We start from the raw sequence: 22758 nt of genomic DNA on the forward strand, positions 1-22758 counted from the left end.
TGGAAGATGCTGATTACCAGGTATCCTGCAGACTGGGCTGTGACTGTAAGGTTTGCCTGAGCTTTTCCAACATCCAGAATCACCCCTCCTCTGCCCTATCTTTGAAAATTCCATCAGTTCCTATTACACAGGTTTTTAGTTTAAGATTATAAACCTACACTGACTTGAATACAGCTCCTGATGTATCAATTTCAACAGTTTTTAGGTGACCATTTCCACGGTGTTAAAATAAATCTTAACTCCTGGTAGGCCCCAATACAGGCTGACTTACTGACATGCTCTTCTGAATGTGCAAATACATGTTGTGACAGTATTGATTTAACATACTAATTCTCTCTCCTTTAAGACTCCCAGATAGCATGTAAAAGCAGCCTCATTTCCCAAAACCATCCCTTAAGACAAAGAATTTAAGTGATCTTTAGCCTGTTCTTCAAGAACTTTGAGCTGGTCCCAGTTTCTCCAAAATCACTGACTTTTCCCTTTTTACCTTCTCTCCATCACCTCCCGCCCAGCAACAGCCTACAGAATCAAGAAAATTTACAGCCTCAAAAGGAATTCTTAAGTGTTTGGTAAAAAGCCAGTTTGGGAAAAACTTTTCTTGCTTCCCACCTTGTTCACCTACTGAAAACTGAGGTAATATTCTTAATTTTGCAAGCTTTGTATGACTAGATGTAGAAGACACTGGCAAGTAATACTCAGTACTGGAACCGAGTCCAGTTAAACATTTTCAGAAGAGCCCATGACAACCCCCACTTTGAATAACCACAGACCATCTCGCTACCTTTTAATACACAACTTCCAAAAGTAGCTACCATCCATCCCTTGACACCAATGGACTGAGTTGGTAACACTGTTAGGACATTTAAATCAGGAATGTTTTCACTTGGTGCCTTAAACACTGCCCCAAGAACAGCAGACCATTTTAGAATCTAGTGGTAATTTTATTTAAAAAACCCCGAACCTTTATAACTCATTAAGGTTGATGCCAAACTTGGCACTGGGACCAAGGTTTGCCAAACAACAGCAGAAGCGAAGTACAGCTTCAGGGTGTCAAGTCAAGGACATTTGAGCAGCTCTGCTCAGTATTCTGCTGTAAGATAAACTGAGCAAACTGGCCTTAGTGCACAGAAACCTCTAATGATCTGCCATGGTAGGTTTGCTTTATTACAGTATTGAAAATAAGTCATGAACATAAAAGCAGGAAGAGAAGAAGTCAGACTGACTGCAATTATTTCCCCCCCAGTCTTTCCTTCTCCCTCCCATGTTCTCCTTGGATACAGAGACCAAAGTGTGCATATACCATGTGTAAATCACATCATACATTGGAAATTAATTTTAATTTATATACAGCAGTTACCATTCATGAATGTACACAGTCCCTGCAGTTACATTCTTTGTAAGGTTACGTCTTCGCTATTCTCTACTGGATCTTCTGATGGAGAAACAACACGGAGAGGTGGAATCCAGGAGTAAGGAATGATCACAGTCGTTAAAAATTTGGGGACTTTGAGTAGTAAATCTCAGAGAGTCTTCTAAGAGGTTCCAGAAATAAATGGTGGCAACGTGTATATATTGCAATTTTATTTCATTCGCTCAAACAAAACGTTAGCATGTAAGAAATTTAAAATGACACAATATGATAAAAATAGCAGAGAATGAACTGAGAAACTAAAAAGAAGGTAAACCTAAATGCATGAAAAGTCAACATTCATTAGTGAACAGCTTCAGTCTTTGATTGACACTTGATAACTTTAAAACAACGAACTGGAAATCATTATGACTGTCTGAAGAGATTTCAGCACCAGCACTAAGGGTTTTACATTCAGTTGGTTTGCGGTTGACTCGGTAGCCACTTGTCTATAGTGCAGGTTTATCACAGGTCAGATCACAGTGTTGAGGAAAGCAACGCCCTCCTGGCATTAGGAAGGATCCCTTAAACTGCCCTCAGCTTAAGACATCCATTGTACAAAAGCACAGAACCACCACAATATGGTTTTTAAAGAACTTAGTCACCAGTAAGCAAAATAATCGTAGCTTCTGCAGTTCATTTTCAATACTGAAATCTCTGGAAATGGTGCAACTGTCAGTAGGTCAGGAAATGTCTACAGTAATCTTTAATTCAATCCGATTTTCTGGAAAGAACCAGTTCTGCAGGTTGGGATTACAGAAAGTATATAATGTAGAAGCAGCACAAAAAGACAACAACTGTTCCTTTTTCTTTTAAACAGAAATCATGTTAATTGTAGACCAAGGCACAAAACGTTTAGTGCATAAGCCAGTTCCTTGCACAATCTAGAAGTTCAGCCTTTAATTTTGGACCACTTATAGCCATCCATGCTATTCCACTATGTAACTCCTGAACCCTCCTAGAAACGAATCAAATGTGATTTCTGACAAGGGTAAACATCCTTACTGCTCAAAAAGTCTGTGTAAAACAAAAAGCTACATCAACAAAGATGAAAATGCCTCCTCTTGTTTTGAGATAAAACAGTACTTGACAAGCTTACTACGGATTTTTCTTCTTTTTTAATGCCTTCAATAAATGCATGCAGAAAAGTGATGTTGTTTCTCCTATTTATTAAAAAAAAATATTAATAAATGGAGTTAGGCAATATTTCCACTGTCGTCTTCCCTTAGAATCTGAACCTATAAGATCAGGCAATGTTTGAATGGGAGAAAAAATTTCCTATTGAAGCCTTTCTGAAGCTGTTAAGTGCTGTTTTGCTTTGGTGTTCAGCACTCTAGACAGTCTGTCATTGAAAGCATCTGTGCCACGAATGGAGCTGCCTGTAAGAGAGATTTGTAAGCAAATCTCTCCACAAGTTGTAAGTAAACTTTTCTTCTGGATCAGCACAGATCCCAAAGCAAACACAGCTTGGAAAAATGGACAGTGCAAAGGAAAAGGGAAGATTTTCATCCATATTCTTTGTCTAAAGCACTACAGAGCCAATTTGCAGAATTTCTATTCCACTGAACTTTACCACATTAAAAAACAAAATTAAAAAAAGAAAGAATTTACACTTATAAGATTGAAAACCCTGGGAAAGAGAGAGGTTATCACCTCCCCTAACAATGATTCTCAAATTGTTGAGCAAAACCAATGGCATATCATTGCTGTTTTTTTCAGGGTTTCTGTTGTGTGGAGCTGTGGGGGTTTTTTGTTGGTTTTGTGTTTTCTTGGAAAGGAGGGTGGCAGATAAATTAGGAGGAGAAGGGGCCATTTACTGTGACCTGATTGTTCTCAGGTAACTACTGCTGTTCTGTTTCATTAAACAACCAAGAAAAAAAGGAGTCTCAGAAAAGAGTGAAGCAGAGGGTCATGGTGAAAAGGTGAAGGACAACGCACTTACACAGGGGCATCCTCAGCAAGTCAGATGCCTACAACGTTTTTTCTCTCACCGAGAAACAAATTCGGTTCATGTGGGAGTTTCCGAACCATTACTGGAAGTTATTACTGAATTTCAAATAGAAAACTGAAAAAAGATACAAAAGGATCAAGTACCTGGTTCCATTAACATGGTTACTGATAAAAGTCATGTTTTCCTCATTATTACACATGCATGTAAGATGAAGAAAAAGTGTAGAAAGTAATAAAAATGTGTCACCTTCCCCCTCCCTCTTCCCACATCTTTCTGGGCATAAATTAAGCCTTACAAATGAAAAGGCTACTCTGTGACATGCAATTTTTCTTTTAATTAAAAAGCTGGCTGTGTTGTGTTACATTACAAAATGTCCACATGCATAAATCTAAAAAAAGCCCCAAAATCTACTGTAAATCTACAACATACTAATGATTTACATTTGACTGCTGATTCGCTTTATGTCGAAGTCTTAGATTTGGTAAAGCATCGTAACAATGTAGGAAGGCATCTACATCTTTAAACTCTGGACTGTATTTGCTTTTTTTTTTTTTTTAAATTTTCCTAGAAAATTGCATGAAGGCTAACTAGAGAGGCTTCCTATCATAAAATTCCAAAATCTTGATATGTCATCACCGTCTAGGTCATCCTCACTTACAAATATTGCCCTTTAAAAGCACGCGTCTCTAATTTTTCCTTGTCTTGTGAACTGAACCTCTACACATCTGATCTCTTAAATTACTCATGGAAATATCAGATATGATAGGAAGACAAACCTGAGATACATTTGAAGTACAACAGTATAACTTGCTAACTCCTTCATTAACAAAGAAAACCTCTCTGAAAAGCCTTCCCAAGCTTTTCCCTGTTTTTTTGTCTTAACAACAAATTCTGAAACATGTGCAATTTTACCTTGACATGAGTAGACTTCAAAGCACTGTGATCTTGTCTGATAGATGTAGGAATTTCTGCATAATCATTACAGTAACTTTAAGAGTCTTTTCCACCCTGCTGTAAAGGTCAGAAAAAAGCTGCAAACTAGGAGGGGAATAGCATTATCACCAGAGTGATGTGTCTGAAGCTTTTCAGAATAGGTTGTTTCTCCCTCCTTCCAAGTGTCTGTCTGTCTGTCTCCATTTTCTTCTAACAGCTCACAAAACGTAGTCAGTTTTATATCAAGTTAAAGAGTCACATCGGCTTAGTACGAGTCTTTCTATGCAGTATTGGACTTGCTGAGTTCCTGCCTGATAGCTGCAGAGAGAGAGACAGAGTCAGCCAATCAAACAGGGCAGGAAGCTGGAACACACAACTGACCCCTCAAAGCAGGCTCACCCTGCTCTCACAGCACGAATAACCAACACCTAAGGCAGCCCCATGTGGCTTCAGACAAGTGGCATTATCAACCAGGCACTACCTTTCTTCTTCCTGTGAAATTTATGTTAAAATCTTAATTTTCAGTTCCCACCTCCACCAAGGTAGCAAATCACAGACAGAGTTTTATTTAATTCCTGACAGGGGGACCTTGAAGATTATGCTTTCTCAATGATTTCCCTTAAGTACAGAAGACTACATAGGAAAATAGCTTCTGTTAAAATAAAAATGGGAACTGAGAGAATTCTTTTCTTTGACTCTTACATTATAGATAGAAGAGGTAACTGAAAGCTGGAAGCACAATTCTCCTATGAATATTACTAGTTTTGAAATATGTACCTCAGCAGCTCTGGATTATTTAAAAATAACCCACCTAGCACCAAATGATAGTAGGGATAACTTCAAATCACTCAAATACAGCATCACTTCAACCACTCTTAAAAGACACACTGGTATCAATGTTCTACTAAAACAAAACCCCCAGGAGATAAATCACTGGAGCACATCAGCTGGAACAGGTCTGGCACCAGTGGTTTGCCACCAGATGAAGAACAAAGCTACATTTACCAATAAATCGCTCTCAGGCTACCAATACATTTTATTTACATTTTGAAGCACCTGCAGCTACTCTAAAACTGAGCAGCAGCAGTGAACAGAGCAATACTTACCATCAATGAGTTCTTCCTTTAATTTCGTTAACTCCTTCCTCATTTCATCTAAAATGTCCTAAAATGTGTCAGAGCATAAATAACAGATTAGCAAGCAGATTACTTTTGCTACCTGTAAATTTTCTGTGGAGAGAAATCCAGAATTCCCCCACTACAATCTTTCCATTAATCCACAACCCTTCTGAGAAGCATAACCCACCCCTCAGCTTCCAAGTTAATCCTCAAAACCTAAGGCATCCCTAGAATATTATTAATGCAGATATAATGCAGGAAAAACAGTCCCTAGAAGTGCCACAAATTGATTCCTGCAGAATTTATGAGAGGAGAAGGGATAAGAATGACAAAGCCTTGCTACAGGTGAAATGTGATGTGGAATGCAAAGGAGCTCACTCAACACCACAAGCCAAGGAAGTATTCCAAGGGAAAAAAGAAAAGAAAAGGATAATCAAGGTACCAAGATCCCAGCCCCGGTGGAATGTGATGGAATGAAGGCAACAGAATGAAGTGCTGTCCCTGATTACTGTTTTTTCTATCTTTTCCTCTCAGCTCCTCCAGAACCACTCACCAGGACAGAAACCACTCTAGAACTACCTGTTGAGGTAGGACCCAATCCAGAACCAACCAGAACTGATCCATAACCCAACCTAAAGCCACCCACTACATGGGGACGTGCTCTAGAAGCAACTAAAAGTTGCTACTAAAGTAAAAGTGGCTCTAGAATTACCCACGGAGCTGCAGCATGCACCGGAATCTCCCTCCCCACTTGTTGATGGACCCATTGATCCAAACACCACTTGGAGATCCTTCACCTCCAACTCTGCAATTCCCACAGGATTCCTCTGCTCTTGAACTGGAGAGCTACACAAAAGACAGCATCCCTGGATGCTCCTCCACCACCAAACTTGTGACCACAGGTGCTCAGATCTGGTACTAAAACATGGTGACAGTTGCTCTGCTAGAGCTGCCCCAAGGGCTTGCTGCTTGTTTGTGTACAGAGAAGAGAAGGAAAGGTTTTCCAGGTAAACTGATTTCCTAGTTCCATCTATGTCAACAACACGGGAATTTTGTGAGAAACTAATGGGGCTGTCTAAGCCACCATCCTACAGCTGCAGCTCCTAAGAATACTGACACATGCTTGGGCAAAAATAAATACTAGTAATTACTGAATCATTAACTTTGGAACTGGCTAACAAAACAGTTAAAAGGAGGTATTGGACAGCTGCAAGTCCTTATATCCAACTTATATAGCAATCCTTTTTAAAGCATTATACACATACCTGCTTCAATCTGTCATAATCTAGACCTTCTGACTGTACTCCGTTGGCACTGGGCTGTCCCGTTGGTGTAGATTTTGGTCTGCAGCACAAAACCACAAAATTCATGAGTTACTGGTTGTTCATTATTACAGGATACCTAGGACTCCCTCATCAAAATTGCTGATGTTTGTCTAACAAAAACATAGAAAAAAATCAGAATGGAAAAAAAAAAATTGGGAGGGGGAGGCTGGGAAAAATCAAGCAGACCCAAAATACCACACAGAATAGAAAGCAACACCCAAGAATGTTTTCCACACACTGGAAATATTAATTACCAGAAGAGTTATTAGTTCTAAACAGGAACTTTCAAAGCAGGAGACAGATTTCACTGTCTGTGGTTTCTGATTTCTTCATAGTGGTCATGAAAAGCTGAATGCCTTCAAACGTCAAGTACTTTCCTTTTTTAACTGCTTGCTCATTCAAAAGAGACTCTCCCAAGGAAGCACTCCCACTAACTAATGACTGCATGTTGATGCTGACTGTATGAACACTCAACAATCACCCTGGGGGATTTTCAACAGTTGACAGACCCAAGCAATGTTATCCAACTCCTCTGCAACCTCAATTATTCCATCCAGCATTCTAAAGCTACTGAAAACAAATACTCTAACAGCAGCAAGATTTATCTGGTGATACTTGAGAGGAAGTTCTAATGTTTTGGACTATGTCATGTTTGAGGTTTGCTTATGAAATGCTCTCTTTTAGACATCAAAAACTTGCTTGCCCAGATCACCCTGCATTTTTAACACAGATTTCAAAAGAAGGGCGTTTCCTGCCTTTCCACTTCTCTTTCCTGATCCTCTCTCTCATTCAAGGGGTAGTTCAGACTCATGGACTTTACTAGAGCTATGAGCAGAGACAAGAGCCTGGATGTTCACAGCAGGAAAACCGAAAGAGTTCTCCAAAGAGGGAGCAATGTTCTGCTATTCTTAAATACATTTTACATCTTGGCTAGCATTCTCCCTCCCTTACCTATAAAATTTCCAGCCAAAAAGAAGCTGTTGATAAAATTCCAGACAATTCATCTCAAGAGGTTTCCCCCATGTTTAGAATAATCACAGTATGCTAACTTTAAAGAAGGGCAGAGTATAAAGTAGATGAAACTGGGTCCTATTTCACTGCCCTTGTATGTGGCATCTCTGAACAAAATAGCCTGGCCTACACCCAGTGTGTCCCTGCAAAATTCCTACATAGGAGGAATTCATTTAGCACTGCATTTTTCTGCATTTGTTACATGAGGGTGCAGACTGATTCACTGCAATGAAGGTGGACAGGAACAAGGAAAAGACTTTATTTCTTAGTTTGTTTTACAAAATCACTACCTTGAGCTTTCATGCATCTTCCCTTACAAGACAGGAGTGAATCCATAGGGAAATTATCCTATTACACTGGTTTTATTCAGTAAGAGCTGAATGAAACTCACACTGGATTGTCTTGTTGACTTTTACAACCTGAGAGGACTATTTTCTGACTTGCTAACTGAAGAACACCCAAAATGTGACTCCCAACAGAAAAGGGTGCACACATCAAAATGTTGGTTTGATACTTGTTCTTCCCTTGGGCTCACAAATCTCAATTGTCACAGCTGTAAAGACTTCAGTCCACACAGTTTAAGTTCCCAGAGAGAAATTGCTAATTACTATTGCTTGAAATACACCAAAATTAAACACAAAATCCACCGAGCAAGACAGAAGATGAAAGATTGAATAACTTGATAGTGAAAGAAGCTGGAAAATAGAATTCACCTTGTAACCACCAGAGAACCTACTGTGTGCACTAATGCTATGAAGGCAAACCACAGTTTAGGATCTTTTACAAAACTCTTTACACATTACAGTGCTTAGTTCAGTATGGAAGAATTCCTTGCTCAAAAACATTCATCAGCTGAGATCTTTGGCAATTGCTGTTTCATCAGGTATCTGGTACTTAGGTACTTGCAGTTTACACTTCAAATTGTGAGCCCTGACTTACTCCAGGCAGAACAGCTGAGTTTTAAAGATACTTCATATATAATTTCTGATCATTTCCATTGACTATAGTTCTGTTCCCATACACTATAGTATGAGACCATTTATCCACCATGACTGAAAAAAATCCTCTTAAATGCAGCTTCTGACAACTGGTAACAGGCATCTAGTGCCTGCTTTAATGGAAAAACCCAACCAATTGTACACTTTAAGATATTTTTAAATTACTTATGAGTTTAATGTAATAATAAGATGACTTCAAAGAAAAGCTCAACACAAACTGACTTTTTCTTTTTCTTCTTATCCTTAGAACAAGAAGTCAGTTTTACCCACCACAACTATCTACTGCTGCTATCTGTTAAGAAGCTCCAGAGGAAAGCTTCTTTATGAATGCTGCCCCTCAATCTTGACAATATGTTTGTTCCCTTTTTGATTTCCAAAATGCAAAACATTCTTAATTCAAATACTGAAATATCATAACCAGCAAAATAGGTAATTTCTAATCTCAGGAAAATCTAGCTGTGTTCCTCCCCAAATTATGCTATTTCTTTTCTTTTTTCAGCCTGAATGCAGTTGTCATTTAACAAAACAGTAACTATTGAAATTTAGTGAATAAAAAATTCCCAGCCATTTGATCCCAACATGGCTAAAGAGCTCTCCCGTGTGGTTTTTCATAGCATTGCCTAACAGGACAGTGAGGCAACCCTGACAGTCCCTAACACACCTTCAATCAAGCATGCAAAGGAAAGATTTTATTCATGCCAACATGCAGAATACACCACCCAAGATAAGTAGCTAAAAGGGGAACTTTTCATACAAAAAGATTAAGTAATCACCACAACGAGCGCCTTCATGAAAAACAAAGAAATTGACTCAGTAATTTTTGGGGGATCTGTAAGACATTTACCTCTGGAAAGCTCTCAAACCCTGAGGGGTTTCAATGTCAGTAATTTATGACCACTAGAGAGTAAAACTTGGATTTCCAGCAAATGATACACATGATGTTAACTAACTTGGGAATATGTTCCAAATAGAAACATTAACTTAATGTTTAAAAAGTCTTTAATCAAAAAAGCAGGTGTGAAAACACACCTAGAAAATTAATTCCAGTTCCTCTGTATCTAAAGTTAAAGTTTTGAAAACCTGCTTCTTAAAACACTGCAAATGGTCCACTAAATCCTGGCATATTCAACAGGAATTTGTACCTTTGCACGTGGAGACTGCCAGAAAACCAGTATTTTATACGAATTTGTACCTGGTTCTTAAGCCATCTCAATTTGTCTTTGGCATCATCTGCTTTTAACCAGTCCAATAGTGGGCTCAACTGAACAAACAAAATGTGGAGAAGGAATCTGGTGGTGCATGTGGTGATTACCAACCCATGTAGAAAAAGCCCAACCCTGAACTGGTCAAAGGGGTTATTAGGAGGTCTCAAATCCCAACAGGATGATACCTGTTTAATGAATCATAGAACCTGTTTTCAGAAGCAAGCAGATTTTTCCATGGAGATTCCCGTCTATTAGGGGGAGAAACACTACCTTTAAAAGCTATATTAGGTCTTAATTTTGTTCAGTTTTAGCACCTTAAACACCATGGGGTTTCAGTAGATTCAAGAGTTCTACGTGCATGTTTCAGGAAATATTAAAAGCCCACAGCTGAAGTCTTTGATGTTTGCTACACAAAGAAAAGGCCTGATTTTAGACAGAAGACTGTCTTTTCAAAAAATACTTAAAACATTCATTCTGAATAAAAACAACTGCATTGTCTACCTCTGTGGAAGCTCTGAAGAGGAAATTTTGCTGACTTGCCAGCTTCTTAGGTGTGCTTTGCTTAATGCCTGTAAGTGACTCACATCCTCCCTCCTGCAGAGGTCAGGAGCAGGCTCTCCAGCCCCACCAGGGGAAAGAAATCATCTCCTGGCTAACACAGTATTAGTGTTTCAGACAGCAGCTCCCCTGACTAACTCACTCAAACAAAGCTAGTTTAACAAGCTGCTTGCTGAGACAGAGACTTGGCAAATGTAGAGAATTAAGAAAAATACAAGGATATTCAAGAGAGACTTCTTCTAACACCTTCTCTTTCTATGAAATTTTCCTCATCCTGGCAGAGCAAGCAGTCAACACTGACTAGAAAATTGTATCAGCAGGCCCAAAGTATGTGTTATGGCACCTTCCAGCAGGTTATGACAGCACTGGAAAAGAATACTGACATTAAATAAACAATCAATTCTTATTCTGAAAGTACTTTCAGAGTATATACCCAGGGAAGCTCACATCAAGTTAAATTCTACCCACGTTTTCTACTGGATGAATGAAGACAAAAGCTTGATGGAGAGAGTGCCCCAGTACATCTAAGAGAAATCTCAAAAATCCTCTGTATTCCTCTAGGTCAGAAAACATTTTTAAATAGACCTCAGCGACCTCTGAATTTTCACCAGTTGGAAAAAGATCAGTGATACTGGATGCATAAAACAGTTTACAAAAACCTACTGCTGTAGGGGCAGGTAGAATCAAGACTTCAAAACATTCCAGACTCCCCAAAAGAGTCTGATATTGAGAGCTGACCTACTTATTAATCCCTTTACCCTATGGATAAGCAGTTTGAGCAAAGTATCTACAGCCAAAGGGCCGGGTCAGCAACTGTCTTACAAAACATGAACTCTAAAATGCTCTTTAGGACTCCTTACACCAATTATTTCTGTGACAAGCTCCCCCTCAATGCCACATTTTGAAGCAGATCAAGGTATCAGCACAAGAGAACTTGGTTTAAAGCAGGTCAGACCTACTGGGGGTGAGGGGGAAGAGGGCAGGGGAAAGTCAAGGCCAAAGGTGATGCAGTATTTTGTTATACTGACAGTGTAGCAGAGAACATCACCACCAATGGCACCTGCTTCTTGACAAAAATCAAAGCAAGCAACCAGAACCCAGGCTGCAGACACATCAGACACGGATTTATTCTAAAAGACAAAGATACTAAGAGTGTTTAGTGTTGTGTTTTAGAACTGAAGACCTTAAGGGCAACCGCCACTAAAAGTGAGGCCACTCAGAGAACAATTCTTTTTAATACTCCGATCACACAATCTCTATAGCTTATTCTAACAGCCAGATTTTAAGGAGAACAAGTAATTTCCAACACAGCATTCCCAAGTTGAATGCGTTCTTATGTTTTCTCTCAAGAAATTCTGGTAACTTTCTCAAGATTATGGCAGTCAGGACCCTTTAACCTCTGTGTACACAACACACAGAAATTCTAAATGAACCACAAGCCTTGTGCTTAAAGTAAACGACAATTAAATATATCTCCAAAAAATTGCTACAGTAGCCATTTCACTCACTGAAAACGCTTACCAAAACACTTCCTGCCCACCAATGTTCCTGGCTTTTGCATTGAAGGATCAATGTAAAATATTTCTACACTTCTTTAGGATGGACTTTCTTAGATCGGTACAAGAGCTACTGAAAATTGTCACAGAATCAAATCTTACCAAGATGGCTTAAATATCCACATAGGCATTCTATGAGTAGCAGAGAAATAGAAACATCACCTGTTGTCTAGATGTACTACTGAATATGTGAACTGCACCTTGCAGGAAATTTCAGAGTTCAAAATAAAGAACTAAACATTGCTGTAGGCAAATATACACCTTATTAATTCAGGTTATACACCAGCAATTGTTAAATAAACTTTTTTGGGTACTACTTTTGATTTTACTGTTGAAAATTTCACCTACTAACATTCTCCAAAAGTAACTCTTCATTCCTACTTAGAAGTGCTAAAAGCAGTTTCACAGCAGCAATTTTAAACCCATAGATTTTGCCTTTAACAGTATCAAGATGATCTGTACTGTTCTAGTCCAGTATCTTTAGCAGCATGTGCAACAAGAACAAATGTAAGGAAAAGACAGCTGGTACAAAAGGGGAGTACCTTGAAATAACAGGTGACTTGCTTCCATTCACTGTATTTGTCCTTTCCCAAGGCTTTCTTGTTAGTTCTGGAAAACAGAGTGAGGAGATTAAAAGCTGTTTTTTTCTATTCACTGTGTAATTTCTGTGAGGAAACTTCAAGCACCTGGCAACCCAAGTCAGCTGCTTGGTGGTTTTACTACATTGCTTTAGCTCTTTCACATCAAGCTACCTCTTGTTGTATTCATCTGTGCATGCATCAAGTGAGGGAATCTTCAAGTCACACTGGTCTCCCAGACACTGTAAATGCCATTTGATTCTCAATCTGCTTATACTTTATGTATTGGATTGGTTCAGTTGTGAAATGTGGAATTTTGTAACCAGTCAGCTTCAAACACTTGAGGAAGAGGTTTTTAAGCTGAAGGAGTTTTCCTAAACTGTTAATGATATAAAATTAATTCAGTGCCAGTTTCAGTGACATGCCAGCAGATACAGTCTGACACAGCTAGAATATCTTTCAGCAACAAGAAAGAAGGTGGTTCATTCCTTACAATCTGCACAAGTTGAAACAGCCTTTCTGTAGTGTGGATTGTTATTACTTGCTATCAGGACTTCAGTGTGCCACTGATCTTATCAGCCTTCATTTCAGACTTTGAGTTTGTTTGTTCTGCTCCCTTTCTTTCATATTGCTCAGCTCTGCTAAGCTGGGCAAGCAGAGAAGCAGAAAGACCCTTTCAGAGTCTCATATTGACCAGAAAATTTCCTGGGATGCAGCTGGATACTGAGAATATCTAAATGGCAGAAGTCTGTAACTCAGCCAAGTACAAGCTACTTATGCCAGTAATAAGCCTTAAACTTAATTTTATATACTAGTCTTCAGGACTTGTCCTGCCATAGGAATTATTTTAGCAGGATTTTGGCTGTATCTGCAAAACTGAGAAACTTCTGCTATGGCTGCAGTTTGCTCAAGGATGCCAAGCATTCCAGTTAAAACACTATAAAGATATGTTCCACTGATGAGGCTCAGCATTACCAGAGCATCTCACAGCAAGAAACGAAGAAAATTTCTCAACTGGAAGGGAATGGTCAAATTCTGAATGCATCTGACATTTTTAACAGGTTTGATGAGGCTTCTTATCATCACCAATTAAAGGAACCACTTCCACTGGTTTTAATTTCCTTCTTTTGGGTCTATATTATCAGAAGCATTCTAAAAGCAGTCATTTTCCTAAGGCTAATGTCCTTTCTGCCTAACAGAATGTTTTTAACAGAATGAAGCAGACTCTCTTAAAAGAAGAGGAAAAAAGGGGGTGTGTGTGAAAAACCTGATTTGTGTGATGCCATTTATTTCCTTGCAGTCTGGCTTCTCTAGAAGAGTGTCTGTATCTCAGTATTAAGTTGGCCAGTTATTTCCATGTGGACACAGAACTCCTAGCACTCCCTTTTATTCCCCGGTCAGGTGTCACCTGGGTTTTGTTCACACTACAGCAGTGATTTTCAATATTAAGGCCTACACATCATCAAGTGGTTGAATTATCTAGAGAAGTGTACACATGGGCAAGTCATCAGCAGAGGAAGCTGGAACAGCCTGAACGCTGGTATTTTCATTATCCAGTTACTTCCCTTCTGCTTCCACTGCTTTTTGGGATGACAAACTGCAGGGTTATATGGCACAACCCCCCACTTTTGCAGGTATGTACTGAGAGGTGGTCAGGGAGACTGAGGGTACAACAAGGTACTGCTAAAGGACAGGAAAAGAAAGTCTTGAGTGTCTCTTGAGAGACAATAATTTACAATATGAATCCATATGCATGCTGACAATACCTCTTGGCCAACTGCGGAATGTGCAAGTTTTCCTTACTGACTGCAGCAGAGGTGTTGGCTACACAGCTCCAAACACTGCCTCTGCAGCAGAGGGATCATGGCCAAAGAATTTCAACACTCTGCATTTAACACTCTTTATTCACTTATGTTCTTTTTATCCATCATCTTCTGAACCAGGACCCATTCTACAGCAAAACCCCTGGCTGTAATCATGGGAGAAGAGGCAGGCTCCAAAATTCAGCAGAGATGACTGAGATTTGTCACTAGGTTTTAGCATCACAGAGTCCCAGAGTTCACAAACCTGAGCTACTTACCAGGTGTGCTTGTTGAAGAAACCTTAGAAGATGAAGACTCTGATTCTTCCTGATTAAAAGGGAGAATAGAGGGAACAGGGAAGGAGAAGGGGGGAAAAAATCTTTATAATCTGTTAGATTCAAAAGAGTCAATCTCAACTGTATAAATATTTCAGTTTTTATATATATTTAAAATGGTTCTGTTCAACTATATATAGAAAATGAGCAAGCACTTCACAATGTAGTGGCTATATGTGTGTATATTTATAAAGTAAAGTATAAATAACCCCTTGTACACCACTGGAATCTCTCTAATAATCCTTGTTTTGAGTAATGTGAATTAGATTAAACTGCTCAACTCACAGCTTTATCTTCTTTCGGCTCTGGTTCTGTTGATCCCTTTTCAGCAATTCTTCTCCTGTAAGCAGAGACAGAAGTTACCAAGTTCATCATGGCTTCAAGATGGAAGAATGTTGTTTACTGCAATTATAGACTTACACAGCCTCATGAAAATTAGTGTTTTAAGAAGTACTTTCAAAACACCTTCAAAGGCAATGCCGTCCTGCCAAACCAACTGTGCAATTTGAAGTCTGTATGCCTTCCCCTACTGCTGCACAAAGGCTTACACAAAAGTACTGGATTACATTCCAATAAAAATGGCTATTCATGAAACACGATCAGCTTCCCAAAGCAACCACGAGCTGCTGTCTATCTGATCCTCAGCCAACTGCAGGCAGGCACCCCAAATCCCACCTGTGTGATAGCTAAGCAGCTGGAGCAGAGCAGGAACAGCTCCTCACCTCCTGGCCAGCAGGGCACTCATTTCTTCCATCAACCCACTGCCTCCCAAGGGAAGGGGTCCATTTCCACGGCCACCGTCTGTTTTGGATGAAGCAGAGCTTCCTCCTCCTCCTCCACTCGAACTGGAGGAGTCTTCACCCTTCAGAGTGCACAAAAAGACAGCAGATGACATCTGAAGTCTGCTTCATGCGAGCTGACTCCATGAAACCAGCAAAGTTCACGTGCCAGAGGCACAACTGCATAAAGAACAGGATGGGCTGGCAGCACATCCTGTAATGCTCTTTTTTTTAATGAATTAAGCCTACCCCAAATGTCTTGATACTGCTGTTAACCTTGAACAAAGGTTAGAACCAGGGACAGGAATCGGAAAAAGAAACCAGAGTTATATTTACCCGTGAGACTTTCCTAAGTTTGGCTCCAGCAAGTGCAGCTGCTAGTCCAGTTAAAGGGCGATTATCCTCGGACACGAATCCCGCTGAAAATCCCGAGGCTGGCAGGGGGGGAGCAGGAGGTGGCAGGGGAACGGGAGGAACTTGGCTAGGCAGGGGAGGAGGCGGCGGCGGTGGTGGCGGAGGCCCCGAAGGTGGGAGTGGAGGAGGTGGTGGAGGGCCAGGAGGAGGTGGGGCTGCTACTGAAGACTGAGCTGGGCCAGGGGGCAGGGGAGGTGGAGGAGGAGGTGCAGGTGGTCCTTGGACAGCACCTAGTGTCAGAGAGAAGACAAATGGAAGGCATTAAGGATTTAGAAAACAAAGGTCTTGCTCCCATTGAAATGGTGGTTCTTTTGCTCAGTGAATGAGACATTAACACTGGTAAGATACTGGGCAAGAAAACACTGAATTTCAGCAAGAAGAGAAGCATTCTTATTCAGTGTACTAAAAATGTTACACAGTATGCTGTGAGAGATCAGACAGTTCCAGAGGCATTTACATTAAACCCCTCCAGTCAGGTTCTGTGCTGCAACCAAGAACAACTTCACATCAGGAAACAGGCAGAGAGTCAAGTCAGGAATGAGCTTCTTAGCAGGAGGAAGGACAGGGTGTGCTCACGTGGTGCTAAACAGTATCTCATTGTATTAACAAGCACTAACACATCACCCAAACATCTGAGCCCTTGAATTGTTCCAATGCCAATGCTAGTTTCTAAGCTGCATGTAAATCTTTCCTTTAAAATAATTCCAGCAATCAACTTCTATAATTTAATACGAACACTAATTAGTGAGTTAGAAGACACATATTTCAAGCTGATGGGAAGAAGCTCTTCTATTTTTTAATCTATCATTCTTCCACTTCTTTAAATTCACACTGCTAGCCAAATATAAAGTCTACTTCGAAAAAAGAATATTCTGATGATCACTGTATTATATTACTACAAGAAGAGTTTAAGAAATTTTGACTTAGACAACAGCTCCACACCTCCACAGATCCTACCTCTGTCTCACCCAAACTGCCATAAGGCATGAAAAATGCTGCACAACTACCTAAATCTCTAAAGGCAGGAATTCTGCATATGAGTCTTCCTGTTTTCCTACTCTGCTAAGCACTGCAGAAATTTAAAAGTCTGTTAAATCCTCTTGGCATCACTCACTGTCCAAATATACACTTTTATTCCATGCTAGAAGTGAGGCCATTCACTCTATTTCTACTCCATCCCAAGGCAGCTCAGACCTTCATTTCAGACAGGAGGATATAAACAGGCTCCATTCTGCATGGCTTGTACCAGGCTGCTCATCCCCCAGCAGCCCCTCTGCCCACACCTTTAGAGCTACTGCAGAGTTCTGTACAAAGACCTACATCTATTAAATCAACCTGAATCTGTTAAATCAATATAAAAGCAGGATTCAGGTTAACAAAGACATGTATCACCATGTAAAATGAATTTCTATCATATTGGAGGAGTGCTCATTAAGGCTGTCACCTGCTTAATCAAACTTTTTGTCCAAAGCTGTCTTAGATACACTGGTAAAGTACTGCAGAAAGACCTGTCTCTCTGTATCTAAATACACACATATAGGTGTATGTGCACACAGCCATATAGCAAAATACAACCACGGTCCAGAAAGAAATGCTGTAGGTGTCACACACTACTTCCTAAATTTTAATTACTCCTCACTGAAGGTCATTTTCATGCCCAAAGCCACGCATATGCTCTTCTATGCTGGCTGCCATTAGGAAACCAGTGATCCTGCCTGGTAACACCACTTTCCAAATAAACCAGCAGCACAGGGTTTACCAAGCAAGAATTTGACGAACACTGCTCTCAGCAGATGAGTTCTTATGAAATTACAATTTTACTCAAGAGAGGCCACAGAACCTGGGCTCCTGGGCACAGAGCTTTTCCATTTCCCTTACCCCAGTCTTCCAAAGGGTGTTTGGCTGTGGCATTAGGATGGCTGCAGCTTTGGAAGCAGCGGGTTAATTCCTGGGGCAGTCAGGGGCTCTGACACCCAGGGGCTCCGCCCTGCTTAGCGCATTAGTAGCAATAACAGAAAGCCTTACCCTGCTGGCTCGGAGGTTCAACCGGCTGAGAGGCTGCCTGCAAGACTGGCTCAGAAGCAGAGGAGTCTCCCAGCACAGAGTTTAGAGAGTTCTCAACAGAGGCAGGGGTAGCTGCAGAGGGAGAAGGGAGAACACTAGGCTTGGATGAGGGAGTCGAGGCATTCGGGGAGTTGGGAGAAGGAGAAGCTTGAGGTCCAGAGAGTGACAGAGGCGGAAAGGAAGGCAGTGGGGGGGGAGGAGGTGGCGGAGGCGGCGTTGGACCTGAGGTAGAAGGTGAAGGAACCGGATAAGCCAGGTTTTCAGGAAGCCCGTTAGGAGCCGTGGGAGACGTGGACATTTGGGTCACCGGGTTGGAAGCCGACACCGGGAGGACAGGCCTCGGGCCAGTAGCTTTGCCTGGTGGGCTGCTTATCATTACTGGAGGAGACGGGGGCAGAGGGGCGAAACTGGGCGCGGCCCAGGCCACGGGCTTTGTGCTGGGAGGCAAAGTCGCCGCGGCGCTGACGGGAGAAGGGGGCCGAGAACTTTTGTTCAGCGGACGAGGAACCGTAGCGTAATGGGGGAGAACGGGGTGGAAAGCTGAGCCTAAGGATGTAGCAAAACGTGATGCAGAGTGCCTTAGAGGCGGTGTAGGGGGAGTGGAAGTCGGTGGTGCAGAAGTCACTACAGCGTACTCCGGTGTGGCCTCTGCCATTGGTGCTGAGACTGCTTTTGCATATGATGGAGGAGGTGCTGAAGGAGGCTGGCAACTGGAGTATTCAGGAAGTGGAGTGCTATACGGGGAGTTGTCGAAAGATGGAGCTGGACAGAAGATGGAAAGCAGCAGCAAAGGCAGGATAAAAAAAGGAGAAAGAGAAAAAGGGAGCTAATGAAGCAACAAAACCAGCAATCAAACAAAATGTAAAAATGTAGACTACAGTTAGTACCAGAGGATTAGGCACAAGTGAAAATACTGTTAGGAAAGTTTTACATATTATCAACGGCTGCTCTTAAATTTTACCAACTCTTTTTGTGCCAACATTTGAATTTACAAGTACGTTCTAGAGAAAGTTTTCTCAAATCCCATCTGTGAGATGGATTAGATATAGGGTTGAGTAATCAGTCTTTTACCAGTTATTATCTTCTTGTTTGGTTGCAAACTGCAAGCAAATATAGTGATCTTAACATTTGTTTCAACTCCACTAATAAAACTCTTACCATGGGCAGCAAGTGTCATCTCTCCCTATTCCCCAGAAAAAGCTCCATAGCAAATATTGAAAGTACTGGAGGTAAAACTACCAATAAAATCCTCTATTCTAAAATGACTTAGACAGTATTCCTTGACTTTCACCATGAGCTGACTTACGCAAAATCAGTTTGAGACTGAAGAACAACCAAACACTTGACTAATGTTCCATTGCATTACCAAAATGAGAAAGCTTTCAGTTATCACTGGATACATTTCCACAGGCAGTGCATTATCTTATCTACAAATACATACAACACGTTTCACTGAAATGTTACTACAATGATAGATTAAGCAAGACCTCAGACTGAAAAGCATTTCTCACAGTATTACTTTGCCTTATATAGGAACATACCTTCTATGTTAACACACTCAACCTGACACCTTTTAGGGGCTTTTATCCAGCTTAGGTAATGACAATACATTCATTGAATAGAGCAAACAATGATAAGGTATTTAAAAAGTTTAACTCATCACACTTTAACCAACATTGGAGGTGCCCAAAATTATCAAGTTCTTCCACGTGATCAGACAGTGTGGCAACAGAGTGAGCAAATAGCGCAAAAAAAATAATTTCAGAGGTAATGGAAAATTATGACAGGAAAGTCAAAGCTCTTAGACTTCTTGCCATAAAAAAAGGGAAGGAATTCCAGCAAAACAAAGCCTGAAATACTGACTGTTGCTACACAGCTGTACTCACTGCCATTTGTTGGTTCTCTCACACTCCATCACCCAAACATATAAAGAGCAGTCTGGTGGTAGAACATGCTCAGGTTTTGAAATTCTTACCAGCATTTGAAATTCTTCTCTCTCTTTCCCATTCCAACTGTTCCCTTTCCAACTGTTCTTGCCGTTCTCTTTCTTGCCTCTCCCGTTCAAGTCGTTCAAGTCTCTCCCGGTCCTGCCTCTCCTTCTCTTGTCTCTCCCTCTCCAGGCGCTCTTGCCGTTCCCTTTCTTGCCGTTCTCTCTCCAGTTGCTCCTGCTCTAGGCGCTCTCTTTCCAGTCTTTCCCTTTCTAGCCTCTCTCTCTCCAGCCTCTCCCGTTCCATTCGCTCACGATCCAGCCTCTCCCGTTCCAGCTCCTTCTGCCTCTGTTGCTCTTGCAACTGTCTACAATTGTGAGAAAAGGAAAGACACTGAGCTGCAAAGCGAAAACCAAAAATATCAAGCAACTGTTAAAAGGACAAGGAGATAAACTAATCAACAATCTTGGCAGCAGCGAGAACAAAAGCACAGCATTTGTACCTACGTGGAAGCCTTAACTCCAACATGCCATTTTTCTGAGCTGGATAATAGTTTTATTATGTTTACAGTAAAAAAGAATCACATATCCGATTTCCTCTTAACTAATTGAACATTCTGAGAGACAGCCTTCAACAGGTAAGAATAGAAAGCTGATGCTGCTAATTTACTAACTGATACAATCTTCCCAGTTTGGGATATGGAGTTACATTTGTTCTTTGTATGGTATTTTATACTCAAACCAGTGACTAGAAGTACAGTGAAATAGTCGCAACACAAATACTCATTAAAAAAAACCCCACGCCCAAATAAATGATGGGTTTTGGACTAACCAGTCAGGTAGAATTTATCCAAATTTAACAGAAGCATCAAAATGCACACATGTCCATCCCCACTTGGATAGTAACACACACAGCTGAACTGGCAACAACATGAGAACACCCTGAAGGCACAACAAAACTGGACACAGTAAAAAAAAATCCAGGGTGCAGCAGCCAAGGAAACACTGCAGGGAGCTGGCAGGGTTTCCAGCTCATGGGAGTCTTTGCAAAGCAAAGCAGAGGGGGAAGACATGAAGAGGAGGAATACAAGTATAAGCCAGGCAGTGGAAATATCCTAAGAGTAAGAAGAAACCTTGTAAAATTCTCTGCCAATGCCACTGATTTGGCTGAAAGGGCTTTCCTAAAAAAAAAAAAAAAAATTACAGTGGGAAAAGCTATACCACCTTTCTGATCCTTTCTTCACAACTTTACATTTTCTTTAGGGTTTTTTAGGGCTTTTTTTAAGATATATCTTCTTAGTTGCTTAAAATACAGCACTTTGATTTCCAGAGTTTTCTCATCTCTTGGAGATAACTCACTGCTAAAACAAAAATTAGGCACATCTTCCTCCCAGCTGTGGCCAGTACATTACTGTCAGTACCTAACACTAAAAATGTTGCTAGTTGCTGTTCTCTATCTGAATTCTTGAATCCTTTGCTTCAAAAAAGAAAACAAAAAGACCCCCACCGACCCAACCCCAAAAAACAACAAAACAAACGAATGAAAAAACAACCAAAGGAAACCCCCAAAAAACCCACAACCCAAAACCTCAATGATAACAGTTAGAAAATCTTGTCAATAAAGCACAGAGCCATTTTTTTCTGTCAAGTTTCAGACACAGCTTCTCAACAAACATAAAGCACAGCCAGCTCATAAATATAAAGCAGAGAGGAGACCTGAATTGTCATAAGGACTGAATTCTGTAAAGGAAGGGGACTTCAGCTGTTTCACTCCTTTTCATGCCCAGAAAATACCAGCAATAACTGCAAACTCCAGCCCATGAACTATTGTTATTGAAGTCCATTTGATTTTTAAAACAATGTTCTTCCGTTACAAAAAAAAATTATAAATAATGAAATTTCATAATTTCTATAACCAAGTAAGTTCCAGTTATGCACAACAAAAAGACTTTTTTCACTACTTAACTCATTTCCCATCAGAAGCAAAAAAACCAGTTCTGCTCCTCTACCATTTCTTCCCTGAGCCATACAAAGCTGTAAGAGCAGTCACTATGAAATTGGAGCTGCAACTCAGCTTGTTAAATGACTGATTTTTAGCCTCTGAAGTCCACTAAGAAGTCTGGTGATTGACCCATGTATATTTGGAACCAGTACAGGATTTCTACAAATGTTAAGAAAATATAATAGAAATCACATAAATTTAAGCTCCAAGAGGTATTAAAAATATTTTTCACGTTACGTATTTGTTTATTCTGTACAAAGGTAATTTGACTATGTGCTCTTTTTTTCCCCTCAGATAAAACCTATTATTGGAAAAAAACCAGGGTTTTCATCAAGGCTAACTTCAGCTTGGTCATGTGAAAATTCTTTTTCGTAAAGGAGAGGTGGATGCACATGTTTGTATCTAAAAGGCAGAAGAAAACACTGACAGACTCCAAAGCAGCTTTGTTTATTTTCGTCATTCCTTGCATTCATTTGCCAGAAATGAGCATATTCTACCTAGAAATGTACACTCTGTTCATCCTAAACCTAAAATGCAGATATGGCATTTGGGATCATAAACATTTCATGTTATATTTAGTTTATAATACTGAAAGGTATCAATCCCCTGGGTTTAACAACACATCAAGCAACTGCCAGAAAATTTCTTTTGCTTAAGTTCTTCATTTCTTTACAGAAATAGAAGCTCAATATAGGTCACTCCTCACACAAGGGCAGCATTGCCAAGGCTGTTTTGCAATAAGCCATATCAAGAACTCTGCCATTTCATATTTCCATAAGCAACCTGGAAAAGAA

At 40.4% G+C, this 22758-nt stretch overlaps 1 protein-coding gene across 8 annotated transcripts in view; it reads right to left on the reverse strand.

Annotated features, from left to right (window-relative positions):
• Positions 1-1566: 1566 nt before the first annotated feature.
• The window catches only part of ENAH (ENAH actin regulator), a 90787-nt gene continuing 69595 nt past the window's right edge, over positions 1567-22758 (reverse strand). For 3 of the 8 annotated variants that reach the window (XM_066316278.1, XM_066316280.1, XM_066316281.1), the window contains 11 exons: positions 20011-20330; positions 17997-18797; positions 15894-16201; positions 15501-15640; positions 15064-15118; positions 14722-14770; positions 12606-12672; positions 10135-10197; positions 6676-6754; positions 5399-5456; positions 1567-4610 (listed from right to left, as the gene is read on the reverse strand). In XM_066316278.1, coding sequence (XP_066172375.1) covers positions 4573-4610; positions 5399-5456; positions 6676-6754; positions 10135-10197; positions 12606-12672; positions 14722-14770; positions 15064-15118; positions 15501-15640; positions 15894-16201; positions 17997-18797; positions 20011-20330 — 1978 coding nt within the window. In that variant the 3' untranslated portion in view covers positions 1567-4572. The remainder of the gene's footprint in view (positions 4611-5398; positions 5457-6675; positions 6755-10134; positions 10198-12605; positions 12673-14721; positions 14771-15063; positions 15119-15500; positions 15641-15893; positions 16202-17996; positions 18798-20010; positions 20331-22758) is intronic. The other 5 variants (XM_066316282.1, XM_066316279.1, XM_066316283.1 and 2 more) reach the window with 5 other exon arrangements.

This window comes from Sylvia atricapilla, chromosome 3, assembly GCF_009819655.1.
Source record: "Sylvia atricapilla isolate bSylAtr1 chromosome 3, bSylAtr1.pri, whole genome shotgun sequence".
Taxonomy (NCBI): Eukaryota; Metazoa; Chordata; class Aves; order Passeriformes; family Sylviidae; genus Sylvia; species Sylvia atricapilla.